Raw genomic sequence first — 21,618 nt, forward strand, 5'->3', positions numbered from 1 at the left:
TCATCATCATCATCATCACTATACAGATCAAAACAGCCCACCTAGAACACACACCATCATCATCATCACTATACAGATCAAAACAGCCCACCGAGAACACACACCATCATCATCATCACTATACAGATCAAAACAGCCCACCTAGAACACACACCATCATCATCATCATCATCATCATCATCATCATCATCATCATCATCATCATCACTATACAGATCAAAACAGCCCACCTAGAACACACACCATCATCATCATCATCATCATCATCACTATACAGATCAAAACAGCCCACCTCGAACACACACCATCATCATCATCATCACTATACAGATCAAAACAGCCCACCTCGAACACACACCATCATCATCATCATCATCATCATCACTATACAGATCAAAACAGCCCACCTAGAACACACACCATCATCATCATCACTATACAGATCAAAACAGCCCACCTAGAACACACACCATCATCATCATCATCATCATCACTATACAGATCAAAACAGCCCACCTAGAACACACACCATCATCATCATCATCATCATCACTATACAGATCAAAACAGCCCACCTAGAACACACACCACCATCATCATCACTATACAGATCAAAACAGCCCACCTAGAACACACACCATCATCATCACTATACAGATCAAAACAGCCCACAGAGAACACACACCATCATCATCATCATCACTATACAGATCAAAACAGCCCACCTAGAACACACACCATCATCATCATCATCACTATACAGATCAAAACAGCCCACCTAGAACACACACCATCATCATCATCACTATACAGATCAAAACAGCCCACAGAGAACACACACCATCATCATCATCATCACTATACAGATCAAAACAGCCCACCTAGAACACACACCATCATCATCATCATCACTATACAGATCAAAACAGCCCACCTAGAACACACACCATCATCATCATCATCATCACTATACAGATCAAAACAGCCCACCTAGAACACACACCATCATCATCATCATCATCACTATACAGATCAAAACAGCCCACCGAGAACACACACCATCATCATCATCACTATACAGATCAAAACAGCCCACCGAGAACACACACCATCATCATCATCATCATCATCATCATCATCACTATACAGATCAAAACAGCCCACCTAGAACACACACCATCATCATCACTATACAGATCAAAACAGCCCACCTAGAACACACACCATCATCATCATCATCATCACTATACAGATCAAAACAGCCCACCGAGAACACACACCATCATCATCATCATCATCACTATACAGATCAAAACAGCCCACCGAGAACACACACCATCATCATCATCATCACTATACAGATCAAAACAGCCCACCGAGAACACACACCATCATCATCATCATCACTATACAGATCAAAACAGCCCACCTAGAACACACACCATCATCATCATCATCACTATACAGATCAAAACAGCCCACCTAGAACACACACCATCATCATCATCATCATCACTATACAGATCAAAACAGCCCACCTCGAACACACACCATCATCATCATCATCATCACTATACAGATCAAAACAGCCCACCTAGAACACACACCATCATCATCATCATCATCATCACTATACAGATCAAAACAGCCCACCGAGAACACGCACCATCATCATCATCATCATCATCACTATACAGATCAAAACAGCCCACCTAGAACACACACCATCATCATCATCACTATACAGATCAAAACAGCCCACCGAGAACACACCATCATCATCATCATCATCACTATACAGATCAAAACAGCCCACCTAGAACACACACCATCATCATCATCATCATCACTATACAGATCAAAACAGCCCACCGAGAACACACACCATCATCATCATCACTATACAGATCAAAACAGCCCACAGAGAACACACACCATCATCATCATCATCACTATACAGATCAAAACAGCCCACCTAGAACACACACCATCATCATCATCATCATCACTATACAGATCAAAACAGCCCACCTAGAACACACACCATCATCATCATCACTATACAGATCAAAACAGCCCACCTAGAACACACACCATCATCATCATCACTATACAGATCAAAACAGCCCACCGAGAACACACACCACCATCATCATCATCACTATACAGATCAAAACAGCCCACCTAGAACACACACCATCATCATCATCATCATCACTGTACAGATCAAAACAGCCCACCATAACACCACAATACCCCATAATGACACAATACCCCATAATGACACAATACCCCATAATGACATAATGACTCAATACCCCATAATGACATAATGTCACAATACCCCATAATGTCACAATACCCCATAATGTCACAATACCCCATAATGTCACAATACCCCATAATGACTCAATACCCCATAATGACTCAATACCCCATAATGACTCAATACCCCATAATGACTCAATACCCCCATAATGACTCAATACCCCCATAATGACTCAATACCCCATAATGACTCAATACCCCATAATGACTCAATACCCCATAATGACTCAATACCCCATAATGACTCAATACCCCATAATGACTCAATACCCCATAATGTCACAATACCCCATAATGACTCAATACCCCATAATGACACAATACCCCATAATGACACAATACCCCATAATGACACAATACCCCATAATGACTCAATACCCCATAATGACATAATGACTCAATACCCCATAATGACATAATGTCACAATACCCCATAATGTCACAATACCCCATAATGTCACAATACCCCATAATGACTCAATACCCCATAATGACTCAATACCCCATAATGACTCAATACCCCATAATGACTCAATACCCCATAATGACTCAATACCCCATAATGACACAATACCCCATAATGACTCAATACCCCATAATGACACAATACCCCATAATGACACAATACCCCATAATGACCCAATACCCCATAATGACCCAATACCCCATAATGACTCAATACCCCATAATGACTCAATACCCCATAATGACTCAATACCCCATAATGACACAATGACACACTACCCCATAATGACATACTACCCCATAATGACATAATGACACAATACCCCACAATGACACAATACCCCATAATGACACAATGACACACTACCCCATAATGACATAATGACACAATACCCCATAATGACACAATACCCCATAATGACACAATACCCCATAATGACACACTACCCCATAATGACTCAATGACACACTACCCCATAATGACTCAATACCCCATAATGACTCAATACCCCATAATGACACAATACCCCATAATGACACAATACCCCATAATGACTCAATACCCCATAGTGACACAATACCCCATAATGACATAATGACTCAATACACCATAATGACACAATACCCCATAATGACTCAATACCCCACAATGACAAAGTGAAAACAGGTTTTTAGAAATGTTTGCAAATCTATATGAAATGTGTGAGCTCGTGCTTGTGTGTGTCGGTGTGTGTGCATGTGTCTGTTTTCTTACCTTCCTGAAGGGAGGCCACTCCTCCTCTTGCAGTGCTTCGGGGTCGTTGGTAGGGTCCAGGGGGTCGTCGTTGGGGTCACAGTCGGTATGGAAGACGTTAGCCGTGCTGAGCTTGTAGAGAGGAGTCATGGCAACAGCAGACACATTCCAGAACCGCACTGTACCGTCCTCATGCCTGCACACACACACACACACACACACACACACACACACACACACACACACACACACACACACACACACACACACACACACACACACACACACACACACACACACACACACTTCTTTTAACATAGGAGATACAGTTGAAGTTGGAAGTTTACATACACCTTAGCCAAATACATTTAAACTCAGTTTTTCACAATTCTTCCTTGCTGAGTGGCCTTTCAGGTCATGTCGATACAGGACTCGTTTTACTGTGGACATAGATACTTTTGTACCCGTTTCCTCCAGCATCTTCACAAGATCCTTTGCTGTTGTTCTGGGATTGATTGGCACTTTTCACACCAAAGTATGTCCATCTCTAGGAGACAGAACACATCTCCTTCCTGAGCGGTATGACGGCTGCCTAGTCCCATGGTGTTTATACTTGCGTACTATTGTTTGTACAGATGAACGTGGCACCTTCAGGCGTTCGGAAATTGCTCCCAAGGATGTTCCAGACTTGTGGAGGTCTACAATTTTCTTTCTGAGGTCTTGGCTGATTTCTTTTGATTTTCCCATGATGTCAAGCAAAGATGCACTGAGTTTGAAGGTAGGCCTTGAAATACATCCACAGGTACACCTCCAATTGACTCAAATGATGACAATTAGCCCATCAGAAGTTTCTAAAGCCATGACATAATTATCATCTAACATAGTGGAGACAGTAGATACACACCTCTAAAATAGTGGAGACAGTAGATACACACCTCATCTAACATAGTGGAGACAGTAGATACACACCTCATCTAACATAGTGGAGACAGTAGATACACACCTCATCTAACATAGTGGAGACAGTAGAGACACACCTCATCTAACATATAGTGGAGACAGTAGATACACACCTCATCTAACATAGTGGAGACAGTTGATACACACCTCATCTAACATAGTGGAGACAGTAGATACACACCTCATCTAACATAGTGGAGACAGTAGATACACACCTCATCTAACATAGTGGAGACAGTAGATACACACCTCATCTAACGTAGTGGAGACAGTAGATACACACCTCATCTAACATAGTGGAGACAGTAGATACACACCTCATCTAACATAGTGGAGACAGTAGATACACACCTATAACATAGTGGAGACAGTAGATACACCCCTCATCTAACATAGTGGAGACAGTAGATACACACCTCATCTAACATAGTGGAGACAGTAGATACACACCTCATCTAACATAGTGGAGACAGTAGATACACCCCTCATCTAACATAGTGGAGACAGTAGATACACACCTCATCTAACATAGTGGAGACAGTAGATACACACCTCATCTAACATAGTGGAGACAGTAGATACACACCTCATCTAACATAGTGGAGACAGTAGATACACACCTCATCTAACATAGTGGAGACAGTAGATACACACCTCATCTAACATAGTGGAGACAGTAGATACACCCCTCATCTAACATAGTGGAGACAGTAGATACACACCTCATCTAACATAGTGGAGACAGTAGATACACACCTCATCTAACATAGTGGAGACAGTAGATACACACCTCATCTAACATAGTGGAGACAGTAGATACACCCCTCATCTAACATAGTGGAGACAGTAGATACACACCTCATCTAACATAGTGGAGACAGTAGATACACACCTCTAACATAGTGGAGACAGTAGATACACACATCTAACATAGTGGAGACAGTAGATACACACATCTAACATAGTGGAGACAGTAGATACACACCTCATCTAACATAGTAGAGACAGTAGATACACACCTCATCTAACATAGTGGAGACAGTAGATACACACCTCATCTAACATAGTGGAGACAGTAGATACACACCTCATCTAACATAGTGGAGACAGTAGATACACACCTCATCTAACATAGTGGAGACAGTAGATACACACCTCATCTAACATATAGTGGAGACAGTAGATACACACCTCATCTAACATAGTGGAGACAGTAGATACACACCTCATCTAACATAGTGGAGACAGTAGATACACACTAACATAGTGGAGACAGTAGATACACACCTCATCTAACATAGTGGAGACAGTAGATACACACCTCATCTAACATAGTGGAGACAGTAGATACACACCTCATCTAACATAGTGGAGACAGTAGATACACACCTCATCTAACATAGTGGAGACAGTAGATACACACCTCATCTAACATAGTGGAGACAGTAGATACACACCTCATCTAACATAGTGGAGACAGTAGATACACCCCTCATCTAACATAGTGGAGACAGTAGATACACACCTCATCTAACATAGTGGAGACAGTAGATACACACCTCATCTAACATAGTGGAGACAGTAGATACACACCTCATCTAACATAGTGGAGACAGTAGATACACACCTCTAACATAGTGGAGACAGTAGATACACACCTCATCTAACATAGTGGAGACAGTAGATACACACCTCATCTAACATAGTGGAGACAGTAGATACACACCTCATCTAACATAGTGGAGACAGTAGATACACTCTAACATAGTGGAGACAGTAGATACACACCTCAGCTAACATAGTGGAGACAGTAGATACACACCTCATCTAACATATAGTGGAGACAGTAGATACACACCTCATCTAACATAGTGGAGACAGTAGATACACACCTCATCTAACATAGTGGAGACAGTAGATACACACCTCATCTAACATAGTGGAGACAGTAGATACACACCTCATCTAACATAGTGGAGACAGTAGATACACACCTCATCTAACATAGTGGAGACAGTAGATACACACCTCAGCTAACATAGTGGAGAAAGTAGAGACACACCTCATCTAACATAGTGGAGACAGTAGATACACACCTCATCTAACATAGTGGAGACAGTAGATACACACCTCATCTAACATAGTGGAGACAGTAGATACACACCTCATCTAACATAGTGGAGACAGTAGATACACCCCTCATCTAACATAGTGGAGACAGTAGATACACACCTCATCTAACATAGTGGAGACAGTAGATACACACCTCAGCTAACATAGTGGAGACAGTAGATACACACCTCATCTAACATAGTGGAGACAGTAGATACACACCTCATCTAACATAGTGGAGACAGTAGATACACACCTCATCTAACATAGTGGAGACAGTAGATACACACCTCATCTAACATAGTGGAGACAGTAGATACACACCTCATCTAACATAGTGGAGACAGTAGATACACACCTCATCTAACATAGTGGAGACAGTAGATACACCCCTCATCTAACATAGTGGAGACAGTAGATACACACCTCATCTAACATAGTGGAGACAGTAGATACACACCTCATCTAACATAGTGGAGACAGTAGATACACACCTCATCTAACATAGTGGAGACAGTAGATACACACCTCATCTAACATAGTGGAGACAGTAGATACACACCTCAGCTAACATAGTGGAGACAGTAGAGACACACCTCATCTAACATAGTGGAGACAGTAGATACACACCTCATCTAACATAGTGGAGACAGTAGATACACACCTCATCTAACATAGTGGAGACAGTAGATACACACCTCATCTAACATAGTGGAGACAGTAGATACACACCTCATCTAACATAGTGGAGACAGTAGATACACACCTCATCTAACGTAGTGGAGACAGTAGATACACACCTCATCTAACATAGTGGAGATAGTAGATACACACCTCTAACATAGGAGACAGTAGATACACACCTCATCTAACATAGTAGAGACAGTAGATACACACCTCATCTAACATAGTGGAGACAGTAGATACACACCTCATCTAACATAGTGGAGACAGTAGATACACACCTCATCTAACATAGTGGAGACAGTAGATACACACCTCATCTAACATAGTGGAGACAGTAGATACACACCTCAGCTAACATAGTGGAGACAGTAGATACACACCTCATCTAACATAGTGGAGACAGTAGATACACACCTCATCTAACATAGTGGAGACAGTAGATACACACCTCATCTAACATAGTGGAGACAGTAGATACACACCTCAGCTAACATAGTGGAGACAGTAGAGACACACCTCATCTAACATAGTGGAGACAGTAGATACACACCTCATCTAACATAGTGGAGACAGTAGATACACACCTCATCTAACATAGTGGAGACAGTAGATACACACCTCATCTAACATAGTGGAGATAGTAGATACACACCTCTAACATAGGAGACAGTAGATACACACCTCATCTAACATAGTAGAGACAGTAGATACACACCTCATCTAACATAGTGGAGACAGTAGATACACCCCTCATCTAACATAGTGGAGACAGTAGATACACACCTCATCTAACATAGTGGAGACAGTAGATACACACCTCATCTAACATAGTGGAGACAGTAGGAACACTACATAAGACTGTGTGTGTGTGTGTGTGTGTGTGTGTGTGTGTGTGTGTGTGTGTGTGTGTGTGTGTGTGTGTGTGTTTACCCCGTCAGCAGCAACTCCTGTTGTCTGGGCGGGGGCGCTAGATTCTTCCCTCCACATATCGGCCAACTCTACACACACACACACAAAGGTTAGATGACTGATACACACATTGCAGCAGAGAGACTAATTTGTCAATAATTAATCCAGCTGTGAACGCCTGTCCCTCTGATGACCTGTCCCTCTGACGACCTTTCCCTCTGACCCCTCTGACGACCTGGCCCTCTGACCCCTCTGACGACCTGGCCCTCTGACCCCTCTGACGACCTGGCCCTCTGACCCCTCTGACGACCTGGCCCTCTGACGACCTGTCCCTCTGACCCCTCTGATGACCTGGCCCTCTGACGACCTGGCCCTCTGACGATCTGAGTGTGTGTGTGTCTGTGTGTGCGTGTGTGTGTACAGTGTCTCACTCCGTGTGTGTGTGTGTGTGTGTGTGTGTGTGTGTGTGTGTACAGTGTCTCACCCCGTGTGCGTGTCTCACTCCAGGCTGACCACCGTGGCTGTTCCCGGCGGCGGCCAGGCGGTCCCAGAGCTTGGCGGGGACGTTGTCCAGGTGACAGGATGTGGTGATGGCGGAGGAGTGGAGCGGAGCCAGGTAGGGAGGAGGGACAGAGGGCCACCCGGTGGTCACGAGGTCTGTTACAACCAGCTCCTCCTCCAGTAGCACCACGAGGGCTTTAGGATCATCATAGTCTGGGAGAGGAAGTACACATTATTAACACAGGGGGGGTCAGGTAGGGAGGAGGGACAGAGGGCCACCCGGTGGTCACGAGGTCTGTTACAACCAGCTCCTCCTCCAGTAGCACCACGAGGGCTTTAGGATCATCATAGTCTGGGAGAGGAAGTACACATTATTAACACAGGGGGGGTCAGGTAGGGAGGAGGGACAGAGGGCCACCCGGTGGTCAGGAGGTCTGTTACAACCAGCTCCTCCTCCAGTAGCACCACGAGGGCTTTAGGATCATCATAGTCTGGGAGAGGAAGTACACATTATTAACACAGGGGGGGGTCAGGTTGGCGTGGAGGGACAGAGGGCCACCCGGTGGTCAGGAGGTCTGTTACAACCAGCTCCTCCTCCAGTAGCACCACGAGGGCTTTAGGATCATCATAGTCTGGGAGAGGAAGTACACATTATTAACACAGGGGGGGTCAGGTAGGGAGGAGGGACAGAGGGCCACCCGGTGGTCAGGAGGTCTGTTACAACCAGCTCCTCCTCCAGTAGCACCACGAGGGCTTTAGGATCATCATAGTCTGGGAGAGGAAGTACACATTATTAACACAGGGGGGGTCAGGTAGGGAGGAGGGACAGAGGGCCACCCGGTGGTCACGAGGTCTATTACAACCAGCTCCTCCTCCAGTAGCACCACGAGGGCTTTAGGATCATCATAGTCTGGGAGAGGAAGTACACATTATTAACACAGGGGGTTAGGTAGCCTAACGACGAGGAGGGCCAATCCCAGAGCAGACTAGGTGAATAATTATTATTATTCAAAATCGGTAGATGTGCCCTTGAGCAAGGCACTTAATCCTAATTGTGTCTGAGTGGCTCTGGAGAAGTGCGTGTCTCTCTCTCACCGTGTTCCGGGTCAGTGGTGTGGACGGTGAAGAAGTCTATAACTCTGGATGTGAAGTCTAGAGTGACGTGTTGTTTGTCCTGTTGGATGGTCACACAGTGACGGTCTCCATAACTGGCCCTGGGCATTCCTCCACTGTAGAGGACCACTGGACCCCTACATGAGAGACAGAGAGAGACAGTGAGAGACAGTGAGAGAGAGGGGCAGTGAGAGACAGAGAGAGACAGTAGGGCATTCCTCCACTGTAGAGGACCACTGGACACCTACATGAGAGACAGAGACAGACAGTGAGAGACAGTAGGGCATTCCTCCACTGTAGAGGACCACTGGACACCTACATGAGAGACAGAGACAGACAGTGAGAGACAGTAGGGCATTCCTCCACTGTAGAGGACCACTGGACACCTACATGAGAGACAGAGACAGACAGTGAGAGACAGTAGGGCATTCCTCCACTGTAGAGGACCACTGGACACCTACATGAGAGACAGAGACAGACAGTGAGAGACAGTAGGGCATTCCTCCACTGTAGAGGACCACTGGACACCTACATGAGAGACAGAGACAGACAGTGAGAGACAGTGAGAGAGAGAGACAGACAGTGAGAGACAGTAGGGCATTCCTCCACTGTAGAGGACTACTGGACACCTACATGAGAGACAGAGACAGACAGTGAGAGACAGTGAGAGAGAGAGACAGACAGTGAGAGACAGTAGGGCATTCCTCCACTGTAGAGGACCACTGGACACCTACATGAGAGATAGAGACAGACGAGAGAAAGGGGCAGTGAGAGAGGGGGGCAGTGAGAGACAGAGAAAGACAGTAGATACTGATAGTGTTACCAGAATGGATCAACCCTAGTTACAGTAGATACTGATAGTGTTACCAGAATGGATCAACCCTAGTTACAGTTGATACTGATAGTGTTACCAGAATGGATCCTAGTGACAGTAGATACTGATAGTGTTACCAGAATGGATCAACCCTAGTTACAGTAGATACTGATAGTGTTACCAGAATGGATCAACCCTAGTGACAGTAGATACTGATAGTGTTACCAGAATGGATCAACCCTAGTTACAGTAGATACTGATAGTTACCAGAATGGATCCTAGTGACAGTAGATACTGATAGTGTTACCAGAATGGACCCTAGTGACAGTAGATACTGATAGTGTTACCAGAATGGATCCTAATGACAGTAGATACTGATAGTGTTACCAGAATGGATCAACCCTAGTGACAGTAGATACTGATAGTGTTACCAGAATGGACCCTAGTGACAGTAGATACTGATAGTGTTACCAGAATGGACCCTAGTGATGGTAGATACTGATAGTGTTACCAGAATGAACCCTAGTGACAGTTGATACTGATAGTGTTACCAGAATGGAGCCTAGTGACAGTAGAGACTGATAGTGTTACCAGAATGGATCCTAGTGATGGTAGATAATGATAGTGTTACCAGAATGGACCCTAGTGACAGTTGATACTGATAGTGTTACCAGAATGGATCCTAGTGATGGTAGATAATGATAGTGTTACCAGAATGGACCCTAGTGACAGTTGATACTGATAGTGTTACCAGAATGGAGCCTAGTGACAGTAGAGACTGATAGTGTTACCAGAATGGATCCTAGTGATGGTAGATAATGATAGTGTTACCAGAATGGACCCTAGTGACAGTTGATACTGATAGTGTTACCAGAATGGAGCCTAGTGACAGTAGAGACTGATAGTGTTACCAGAATGGATCCTAGTGATGGTAGATAATGATAGTGTTACCAGAATGGACCCTAGTGACAGTTGATACTGATAGTGTTACCAGAATGGATCCTAGTGACAGTAGATACTGTTACCAGAATGGATCCTAGTGACAGTAGATACTGATAGTGTTACCAGAATGGACCCTAGTGACAGTAGATACTGATAGTGTTACCAGAATGGATCAACCCTAGTGACAGTGGATACTGAGTGTTACCAGAATGGATCCTAGTGATGGTAGAGACTGAGTGTTACCAGAATGGATCCTAATGACAGTAGATACTGATAGTGTTACCAGAATGGATCCTAGTGACAGTAGATACTGATAGTGTTACCAGAATGGACCCTAGTGACAGTTGATACTGATAGTGTTACCAGAATGAACCCTAGTGACAGTAGATACTGATAGTGTTACCAGAATGGAGCCTAGTGACAGTAGATACTGATAGTGTTACCAGAATGGATCCTAGTGACAGTAGATACTGATAGTGATAGTGTTACCAGAATGGAGCCTAGTGACAGTAGATACTGATAGTGTTACCAGAATGGATCCTAGTGACAGTAGAGACTGATAGTGTTACCAGAATGGAGCCTAGTGACAGTAGAGACTGATAGTGTTACCAGAATGGAGCCTAGTGACAGTAGATACTGATAGTGTTACCAGAATGAATCAACCCTAGTGACAGTAGATACTGAGTGTTACCAGAATGGATCCTAGTGATGGTAGATACTGATAGTGTTACCAGAATGGACCCTAGTGACAGTAGATACTGATAGTGTTACCAGAATGAACCCTAGTGACAGTTGATACTGATAGTGTTACCAGAATAAATCCTAGTGACAGTAGAGACTGATAGTGTTACCAGAATGGAGCCTAGTGACAGTAGATACTGATAGTGTTACCAGAATGGATCCTAGTGACAGTAGATACTGATAGTGTTACCAGAATGGAGCCTAGTGACAGTAGATACTGATAGTGTTACCAGAATGGATCCTAGTGACAGTAGATACTGATAGTGTTACCAGAATGGAGCCTAGTGACAGTAGATACTGATAGTGTTACCAGAATGAACCCTAGTGACAGTAGATACTGATAGTGTTACCAGAATGGATCCTAGTGATAATAGATACTGATAGTGTTACCAGAATGGACCCTAGTGACAGTAGATACTGTTACCAGAATGGATCCTAGTGACAGTAGATACTGATAGTGTTACCAGAATGGAGCCTAGTGACAGTAGATACTGATAGTGTTACCAGAATGGATCCTAGTGACAGTAGATACTGATAGTGTTACCAGAATGGAGCCTAGTGACAGTAGATACTGATAGTGTTACCAGAATGGATCCTAGTGATGGTAGATACTGATAGTGTTACCAGAATGGATCCTAGTGACAGTAGATACTGATAGTGTTACCAGAATGGATCCTAGTGATGGTAGATACTGATAGTGTTACCAGAATGGATCCTAGTGACAGTTGATACTGATAGTGTTACCAGAATGAACCCTAGTGACAGTAGATACTGATAGTGTTACCAGAATGGACCCTAGTGATGGTAGATACTGATAGTGTTACCAGAATGGAGCCTAGTGACAGTAGATACTGATAGTGTTACCAGAATGGATCCTAGTGACAGTAGAGACTGATAGTGTTACCAGAATGAACCCTAGTGACAGTAGATACTGATAGTGTTACCAGAATGGACCCTAGTGATGGTAGATACTGATAGTGTTACCAGAATGGACCCTAGTGACAGTAGAGACTGATAGTGTTACCAGAATGAACCCTAGTGACAGTAGATACTGATAGTGTTACCAGAATGGAGCCTAGTGACAGTAGATACTGATAGTGTTACCAGAATGGAGCCTAGTGATGGTAGATACTGATAGTGTTACCAGAATGGATCCTAGTGATGGTAGATACTGATAGTGTTACCAGAATGGATCCTAGTGATGGTAGATACTGATAGTGTTACCAGAATGGATCCTAGTGATGGTAGATACTGATAGTGTTACCAGAATGGATCCTAGTGATGGTAGATACTGATAGTGTTACCAGAATGGACCCTAGTGATGGTAGATACTGATAGTGTTACCAGAATGGACCCTAGTGACAGTAGAGACTGATAGTGTTACCAGAATGAACCCTAGTGACAGTAGATACTGATAGTGTTACCAGAATGGAGCCTAGTGACAGTAGATACTGATAGTGTTACCAGAATGGAGCCTAGTGATGGTAGATACTGATAGTGTTACCAGAATGGATCCTAGTGATGGTAGATACTGATAGTGTTACCAGAATGGATCCTAGTGACAGTTGATACTGATAGTGTTACCAGAATGAACCCTAGTGACAGTAGATACTGATAGTGTTACCAGAATGGACCCTAGTGATGGTAGATACTGATAGTGTTACCAGAATGGAGCCTAGTGACAGTAGATACTGATAGTGTTACCAGAATGGATCCTAGTGACAGTAGAGACTGATAGTGTTACCAGAATGAACCCTAGTGACAGTAGATACTGATAGTGTTACCAGAATGGACCCTAGTGATGGTAGATACTGATAGTGTTACCAGAATGGACCCTAGTGACAGTAGAGACTGATAGTGTTACCAGAATGAACCCTAGTGACAGTAGATACTGATAGTGTTACCAGAATGGAGCCTAGTGACAGTAGATACTGATAGTGTTACCAGAATGGAGCCTAGTGATGGTAGATACTGATAGTGTTACCAGAATGGATCCTAGTGATGGTAGATACTGATAGTGTTACCAGAATGGATCCTAGTGATGGTAGATACTGATAGTGTTACCAGAATGGACCCTAGTGATGGTAGATACTGATAGTGTTACCAGAATGGACCCTAGTGACAGTAGAGACTGATAGTGTTACCAGAATGAACCCTAGTGACAGTAGATACTGATAGTGTTACCAGAATGGAGCCTAGTGACAGTAGATACTGATAATGTTACCAGAATGGAGCCTAGTGATGGTAGATACTGATAGTGTTACCAGATTGGATCCTAGTGATGGTAGATACTGATAGTGTTACCAGAATGGATCCTAGTGATGGTAGATACTGATAGTGTTACCAGAATGGATCCTAGTGATGGTAGATACTGATAGTGTTACCAGAATGGATCCTAGTGATGGTAGATACTGATAGTGTTACCAGAATGGATCCTAGTGACAGTAGATACTGATAGTGTTACCAGAATGGATCGTTGGGCCAGTAGAGACTGATAGTGTTACCAGAATGGACCCTAGTGACAGTAGATACTGATAGTGTTACCAGAATGGATCCTAGTGATGGTAGATACTGATAGTGTTACCAGAATGGATCCTAGTGATGGTAGATACTGATAGTGTTACCAGAATGGATCCTAGTGATGGTAGATACTGATAGTGTTACCAGAATGGATCCTAGTGATGGTAGATACTGATAGTGTTACCAGAATGGATCCTAGTGATGGTAGATACTGATAGTGTTACCAGAATGGATCCTAGTGACAGTAGATACTGATAGTGTTACCAGAATGGATCGTTGGGCCAGTAGAGACTGATAGTGTTACCAGAATGGACCCTAGTGACAGTAGATACTGATAGTGTTACCAGAATGGACCCTAGTGACAGTAGATACTGATAGTGTTACCAGAATGGATCCTAGTGATGGTAGATACTGATAGTGTTACCAGAATGGATCCTAGTGATAGATAGATGGTGGTCCTGACTCCTCACCCTGACTGAATCGTCCTCCATAAGATCTTGTTGATGGCTTTACAAGGGAACGGACCTAAGACACAACGAGACAGATGACAAGTAGTTAAAAACCTGTTGAATCTAGGGGGCACTATTTTCATTTTTGGAAAAATAACATTCCCAAAGTAAACGGGCTATTTTGTCAGGACAAGATCCTAGAATATGCATATAATTGACATCTTGAGATAGAAAACACTCTAAAGTTTCCAAAACTGTAAAAATATTGTCTGTGAGTATAACAGAACTGATATTGCAGGCAAAAGCCTGAGAAAAATCCAATCAGTAAGGGACTCTTATTTAGAAAGCTCTGCGTTCCTATGCATCCCTATTGAGCAGTGAATGGGATATCAACCAGATTCCTTCCTTCTAGTGTCACAATACATAGTTTCAGGCTTTTGTTTTGAAAAATGAGCCTGAACGTCAACATTGCGTCAGTGATCAGCTGGAGTCTCTCAGAATGTTTTGTGCGTAAAGGACAAATGCGACCATTGTTTCTCTTTCCTACTAAGAAGCCATCTGTCCCAGTTGATATATTATCGAATAGATATTTGAAAAACACCTTGAGACTTGATTATAAACAACGTTTGCCATGTTTCTGTCGATATTATGGAGCTAATTTGGAATATTCATTGGCGTTGTCGTGACCGCAATTTCCGGTCGAATTCTCAGCCAAACGTGAAGAACTAACAGAGTTATTTCGGCTACAAAAATAATATTTTGCTATCTAACTGGGAGTCTTGTGAGGGAAAACATCCAAAGCTCATTAAAGGTAAACGATTTCATTTGATTGCTTTTCTGATTTTTCGTGACCAGGTTGCCTGCTGCTCGCTTGGCATAATGCTATGCTAGGCTATCGATAAACTTACACAAATGCTTGTCTTGCTTTGGCTGTAAAGAATATTTTCAAAATCTGAGATGACAGGGTGATTAACAACAGGCTAAGCTTTGTTTCAATATATTTCACTAGTGATTTCATGAATATGAATATTTTCTAGTAATATTTATGTGCGTTGCGTTATGCTAATTAGTATAAGGTTGATGACAACGCTTCCATATGGTGTGACCAGTCTTTAGAAATAGTTTCAGGCTTTTATTCTGAAAATGAGCGAGAAAGATCAGATCGCGTCAGTGGATGACTGGGTGCCAGCAGCGTTTTGCATGCGGCAACAGAGTGGAGCAGACATTTTCTCTCTCTCCTATTGAAGAAGCTACTGTCCGGTTGAAATATTATCGATTATATATTGTAAAAACAACCTGAGGATTGATTATTTTAAAAAAGTTTGACATGTTTCTACGAACTTTACGGATACTATTTGGAATTTTCGTCTGCGATGTCGTGAACGCTCGAGCCTGTGGATTTCTGAACATAACGCGCCAAACAAACAAAGGTATTTTGGATATAAAAATAATCTTTATGGAACAAAAGTAACATTTATTGTGTAACTGGGAGTCTTGTGAGTGCAAACATCCGAAGATCATCAAAGGTAAGCGATTCATTTTATTGCTTTTCTGACTTTCGTGACTTTGCTGCAAGCTCTTAGTAATGTTTTGTCTGCTGAGAGAGATGTCCTTACATAAACACTTGTTATGCTTTCCCCGAAAATCTTTTTTGAAATCTGACACGCCAGGTGGATTAACAACAAGCAAAGCTGTGCTTTGCTATATTGCACTTGTGATTTCATGGAAATGTAATATTTTTAGTAATTTAATTTGAATTTGGCGCTCTGCAATTCAGTGGATGTTGACGAAAATTATCCCGCTAACGGGATGGGTGCATCAATAAGTTGATGAGGTCCCAAGGGAACGGACCTGAGACACAACGAGATGACAAGGAGTTAATGAGGTCCCAAGGGAACGGACCTGAGACACAACGAGATGACAAGGAGTTAATGAGGTCCCAAGGAACGGACCTGAGACACAACAAGATGACAAGGAGTTAATGAGGTCCCAAGGGAACGGACCTGAGACACAACGAGATGACAAGGAGTTAATGAGGTCCCAAGGGAACGGACCTGAGACACAACGAGATGACAAGGAGTTAATGAGGTCCCAAGGGAACGGACCTGAGACACAACGAGATGACAAGGAGTTAATGAGGTCCCAAGGGAACGGACCTGAGACACAACGAGATGACAAGGAGTTAATGAAGTCCCAAGGGAACGGACCTGAGACACAACGAGATGACAAGGGGTTAATGAGGTCCCAAGGGAACGGACCTGAGACACAACGAGACAGACGACAAGGAGTTGATGAGGTCCCAAGGGAACGGACCTGAGACACAACGAGATGACAAGGAGTTAATGAGGTCCCAAGGGAACGGACCTGAGACACAACGAGATGACAAGGGGTTAATGAGGTCCCAAGGGAACAGACCTGAGACACAACAAGACAGACGACAAGGAGTTGATGAGGTCCCAAGGGAACGGACCTGAGACACAACGAGACGACAAGGAGTTAATGAGGTCCCAAGGGAACGGACCTGAGACACAACGAGATGACAAGGAGTTAATGTGGTCCCAAGGGAACGGACCTGAGACACAACGAGATGACAAGGAGTTAATGAGGTCCCAAGGAACGGACCTGAGACACAACAAGACAGACGACAAGGAGTTAATGAGGTCCCAAGGGAATGGACCTGAGACACAACGAGATGACAAGGAGTTGATGAGGTCCCAAGGAACGGACCTGAGACACAACGAGATGACAAGGGGTTAATGAGGTTCCAAGGGAACGGACCTGAGACACAACAAGACAGACGACAAGGAGTTGATGAGGTCCCAAGGGAACGGACCTGAGACACAACGAGATGACAAGGAGTTAATGAGGTCCCAAGGGAACGGACCTGAGACACAACGAGATGACAAGGAGTTAATGAGGTCCCAAGGAACGGACCTGAGACACAACGAGATGACAAGGTGTTAATGAGGTCCAAAGGGAACGGACCTGAGACACAACAAGACAGACGACAAGGAGTTAATGAGGTCCCAAGGGAACGGACCTGAGACACAACGAGAAAGACGACAAGGAGTTAATGAGGTCCCAAGGGAACGGACTTGAGACACAACGAGACGACAAGGAGTTAATGAGGTCCCAAGGGAACGGACCTGAGACACAACGAGACGACAAGGAGTTAATGAGGTCCCAAGGGAACGGACCTGAGACACAACGAGATGACAAGGAGTTAATGAGGTCTAAAGGGAACGGACCTGAGACACAACGAGATGACAAGGAGTTAATGAGGTCTAAAGGGAACGGACCTGAGACACAACAAGACGACAAGGAGTTAATGAGGTCCCAAGGGAACGGACCTGAGACACAACGAGATGACAAGGAGTTAATGAGGTCCCAAGGGAACGGACCTGAGACACAACAAGACAGACGACAAGGAGTTAATGAGGTCCCAAGGGAACGGACCTGAGACACAACGAGATGACAAGGAGTTAATGAGGTCCCAAGGACAGGGACAACAAAGGACAACAAAGGTTAGGGTGTAAGGGTGTGTGTGTGTGTGTGTGTGTGTGTGTATAGGAGTTAGGGAGTGTGTGTGTGTGTGTGTGTGTGTGTGTGTGTGTGTAGGGGTTAGGGAGTGTGTGTGTGTGTGTGTGTGTAGGGGTTAGGGAGTGTGTGTGTGTGTGTGTGTGTGTGTGTGTAGGGGTTAGGGAGTGTGTGTGTGTGTGTGTATGGGTTAGGGTGTGTGTGTGTGTGTGTAGGGGTTAGGGTGTGTGTGTAGGGGTTTAGGGTGTGTGTGTGTGTGTGTGTAGGGGTTTAGGGTGTGTGTGTGTGTGTGTAGGGGTTAGGGAGTGTGTGTGTGTGTGTGTAGGGGTTAGGGAGTGTGTGTGTGTGTAGGGGTTAGGGAGTGTGTGTGTGTGTGTGTAGGGGTTAGGGAGTGTGTGTGTGTGTGTGTGTGTGTGTAGGGGTTAGGGAGTGTGTGTGTGTGTGTGTAGGGGTTAGGGAGTGTGTGTGTGTGTGTGTAGGGGTTAGGGAGTGTGTGTGTGTGTGTGTAGGGGTTAGGGAGTGTGTGTGTGTGTGTGTGTGTGTGTGTGGGGGTTAGGGAGTGTGTGTGTGTGTGTGTGTGTGTAGGGGTTAGGGAGTGTGTGTAGGGCTTAGGGTGTGTGTGTGTAGGGGTTAAGGGGGGTTGTGTATGTCTGTCTCTCACCATAGGGGATGGACGAGGACACAGGCTGGTGTGTGTACGTGTTACCACTGGCAACAGCCCACACGCTGTACCCCCCGTCGCTATGGGAACTGACGAAGGAGCTACCGGAACGTTCCCACACCAGGGACTCCAGCTGCTGCAGAGACACACACACACACACACACACACACACACACTGTATTTAGCTGTATTATTGGCCCCTAGTAGCACAATATGAACAAATGAACTTCCTTGAACAATGGAAGGAGAGTAGAGAGGTGCAATACAACGACAGGCTAGACAGAAAGACTTCTAACAAAGAGCCATGAAAGACAGACAGAGCTGTAGTTATATTTTTGTCCAGTTTATATTTACCTGTTTTCCCAGAAACATGTGTTCTGCGTTGCGGGTGCTGAGATCCCATAGGACGACCAGGCCTCTGCTGTAGCCAATCAGAATCTTCCCTGGCTGCTTGGGGTGTTCCTGTAACGACTCCACCGGTCCCAGAGACTTCCCACACCTGTAGTCCTCAGGTAGGCTGAAAAACACCGTTACCCATCAGCCACCTGTAGTCCTCAGGTAGGCTGAAAAACACCGTTACCCATCAGCCACCTGTAGTCCTCAGGTAGGCTGAAAAACACCGTTACCCATCAGCCACCTGTAGTCCTCAGGTAGGCTGAAAAACACCGTTACCCATCAGCCACCTGTAGTCCTCAGGTAGGCTGAAAAACACCGTTACCCATCAGCCACCTGTAGTCCTCAGGTACGCTGAAAAACACCGTTACCCATCAGCCACCTGTAGTCCTCAGGTAGGCTGAAAAACACCGTTACCCATCAGCCACCTGTAGTCCTCAGGTAGGCTGAAAAACACCGTTACCCATCAGCCACCTGTAGTCCTCAGGTAGGCTGAAAAACACCGTTACCCATCAGCCACCTGTAGTCCTCAGGTACGCTGAAAAACACCGTTACCCATCAGCCACCTGTAGTCCTCAGGTACGCTGAAAAACACCGTTACCCATCAGCCACCTGTAGTCCTCAGGTACGCTGAAAAACACCGTTACCCATCAGCCACCTGTAGTCCTCAGGTACGCTGAAAAACACCGTTACCCATCAGCCACCTGTGGTACGCTGAAAAACACCGTTACCCATCAGCCACCTGTATCCCTCAGGTACGCTGAAAAACGCCACCAGCCAGACAATCAGCATACATCAGCCAATGAAAAGTGACAGCAGTTTGGGCAGAACCGAGCCCAGAGAAGAAAGCAGAGGAGAGAAGTGTAGTGATTGTGTCCCCCTCCACACAGTGACTGAGGAGAGAAGTGTAGGGATTGTGTCCCCCTCCACACAGTGACTGAGGAGAGAAGTGTAGTGATTGTGTCCCCTTCCACACAGTGACTGAGGAGAGAAGTGTAGGGATTGTGTCCCCTTCCACACAGTGACTGAGGAGAGAAGTGTAGTGATTGTGTCCCCTTCCACACAGTGACTGAGGAGAGAAGTGTAGTGATTGTGTCCCCTTCCACACAGTGACTGAGGAGAGAAGTGTAGTGATTGTGTCCCCTTCCACACAGTGACTGAGGAGAGAAGTGTAGTGATTGTGTCCCCTTCCACACAGTGACTGAGGAGAGAAGTGTAGTGATTGTGTCCCCTTCCACACAGTGACTGAGGAGAGAAGTGTAGGGATTGTGTCCCCTTCCACACAGTGACTGAGGAGAGAAGTGTAGTGATTCAGATGACGCAGAACCAAGACTGATAGGATCTCACCCCCCCAGAGTGGAATTGTGTCCCCCTCCACACAGTGACTGAGGGGAGGGCAGTCCAGCAGAAAGGATGGTCGCCAGAACCACCGAACCACAAACATTACCCACAAAGCATTTCATTGTGTCTCTCCATCTCCCCGTCTCTCACCCTCTCAACCCCAACACCCTGTCCCATCCCTCACCCTCTGAACCTCCAGCCCCCTCCCTCTCCCTCATCCCTCACCCTCTGAACCTCCAGCCCCCTCTCTCTCCCTCATCCCTCACCCTCTGAACCTCCAGCCCCCTCTCCCTCACCTCACCCCTCACCCTCTGAACCTCCAGCCCCCTCTCTCTCCCTCACCTCACCCCTCACCCTCTGAACCTCCAGCCCCCTCTCTCTCCCTCATCCCTCACCCTCTGAACCTCCAGCC

General features: G+C 44.9%; 1 protein-coding gene across 1 annotated transcript in view; it reads right to left on the minus strand.

The window, feature by feature from the left end:
* LOC135538774 (lethal(2) giant larvae protein homolog 1-like) overlaps positions 1–21,618 on the minus strand; it is a 109,750-nt gene that overhangs the window by 34,923 nt on the left and 53,209 nt on the right. The window contains exons 6-12 of the mRNA XM_064964690.1: positions 19,827–19,989; positions 19,473–19,608; positions 15,296–15,350; positions 9,791–9,945; positions 8,679–8,908; positions 8,216–8,283; positions 3,548–3,722 (exon numbers count right to left, since the gene is read on the minus strand). Of these exons, the coding sequence (XP_064820762.1) occupies positions 3,548–3,722; positions 8,216–8,283; positions 8,679–8,908; positions 9,791–9,945; positions 15,296–15,350; positions 19,473–19,608; positions 19,827–19,989 (982 nt within the window). The remainder of the gene's footprint in view (positions 1–3,547; positions 3,723–8,215; positions 8,284–8,678; positions 8,909–9,790; positions 9,946–15,295; positions 15,351–19,472; positions 19,609–19,826; positions 19,990–21,618) is intronic.

The sequence above is a fragment of the Oncorhynchus masou genome, unplaced genomic scaffold (genome assembly GCF_036934945.1).
Source record: "Oncorhynchus masou masou isolate Uvic2021 unplaced genomic scaffold, UVic_Omas_1.1 unplaced_scaffold_181, whole genome shotgun sequence".
NCBI lineage: Eukaryota > Metazoa > Chordata > Actinopteri > Salmoniformes > Salmonidae > Oncorhynchus > Oncorhynchus masou.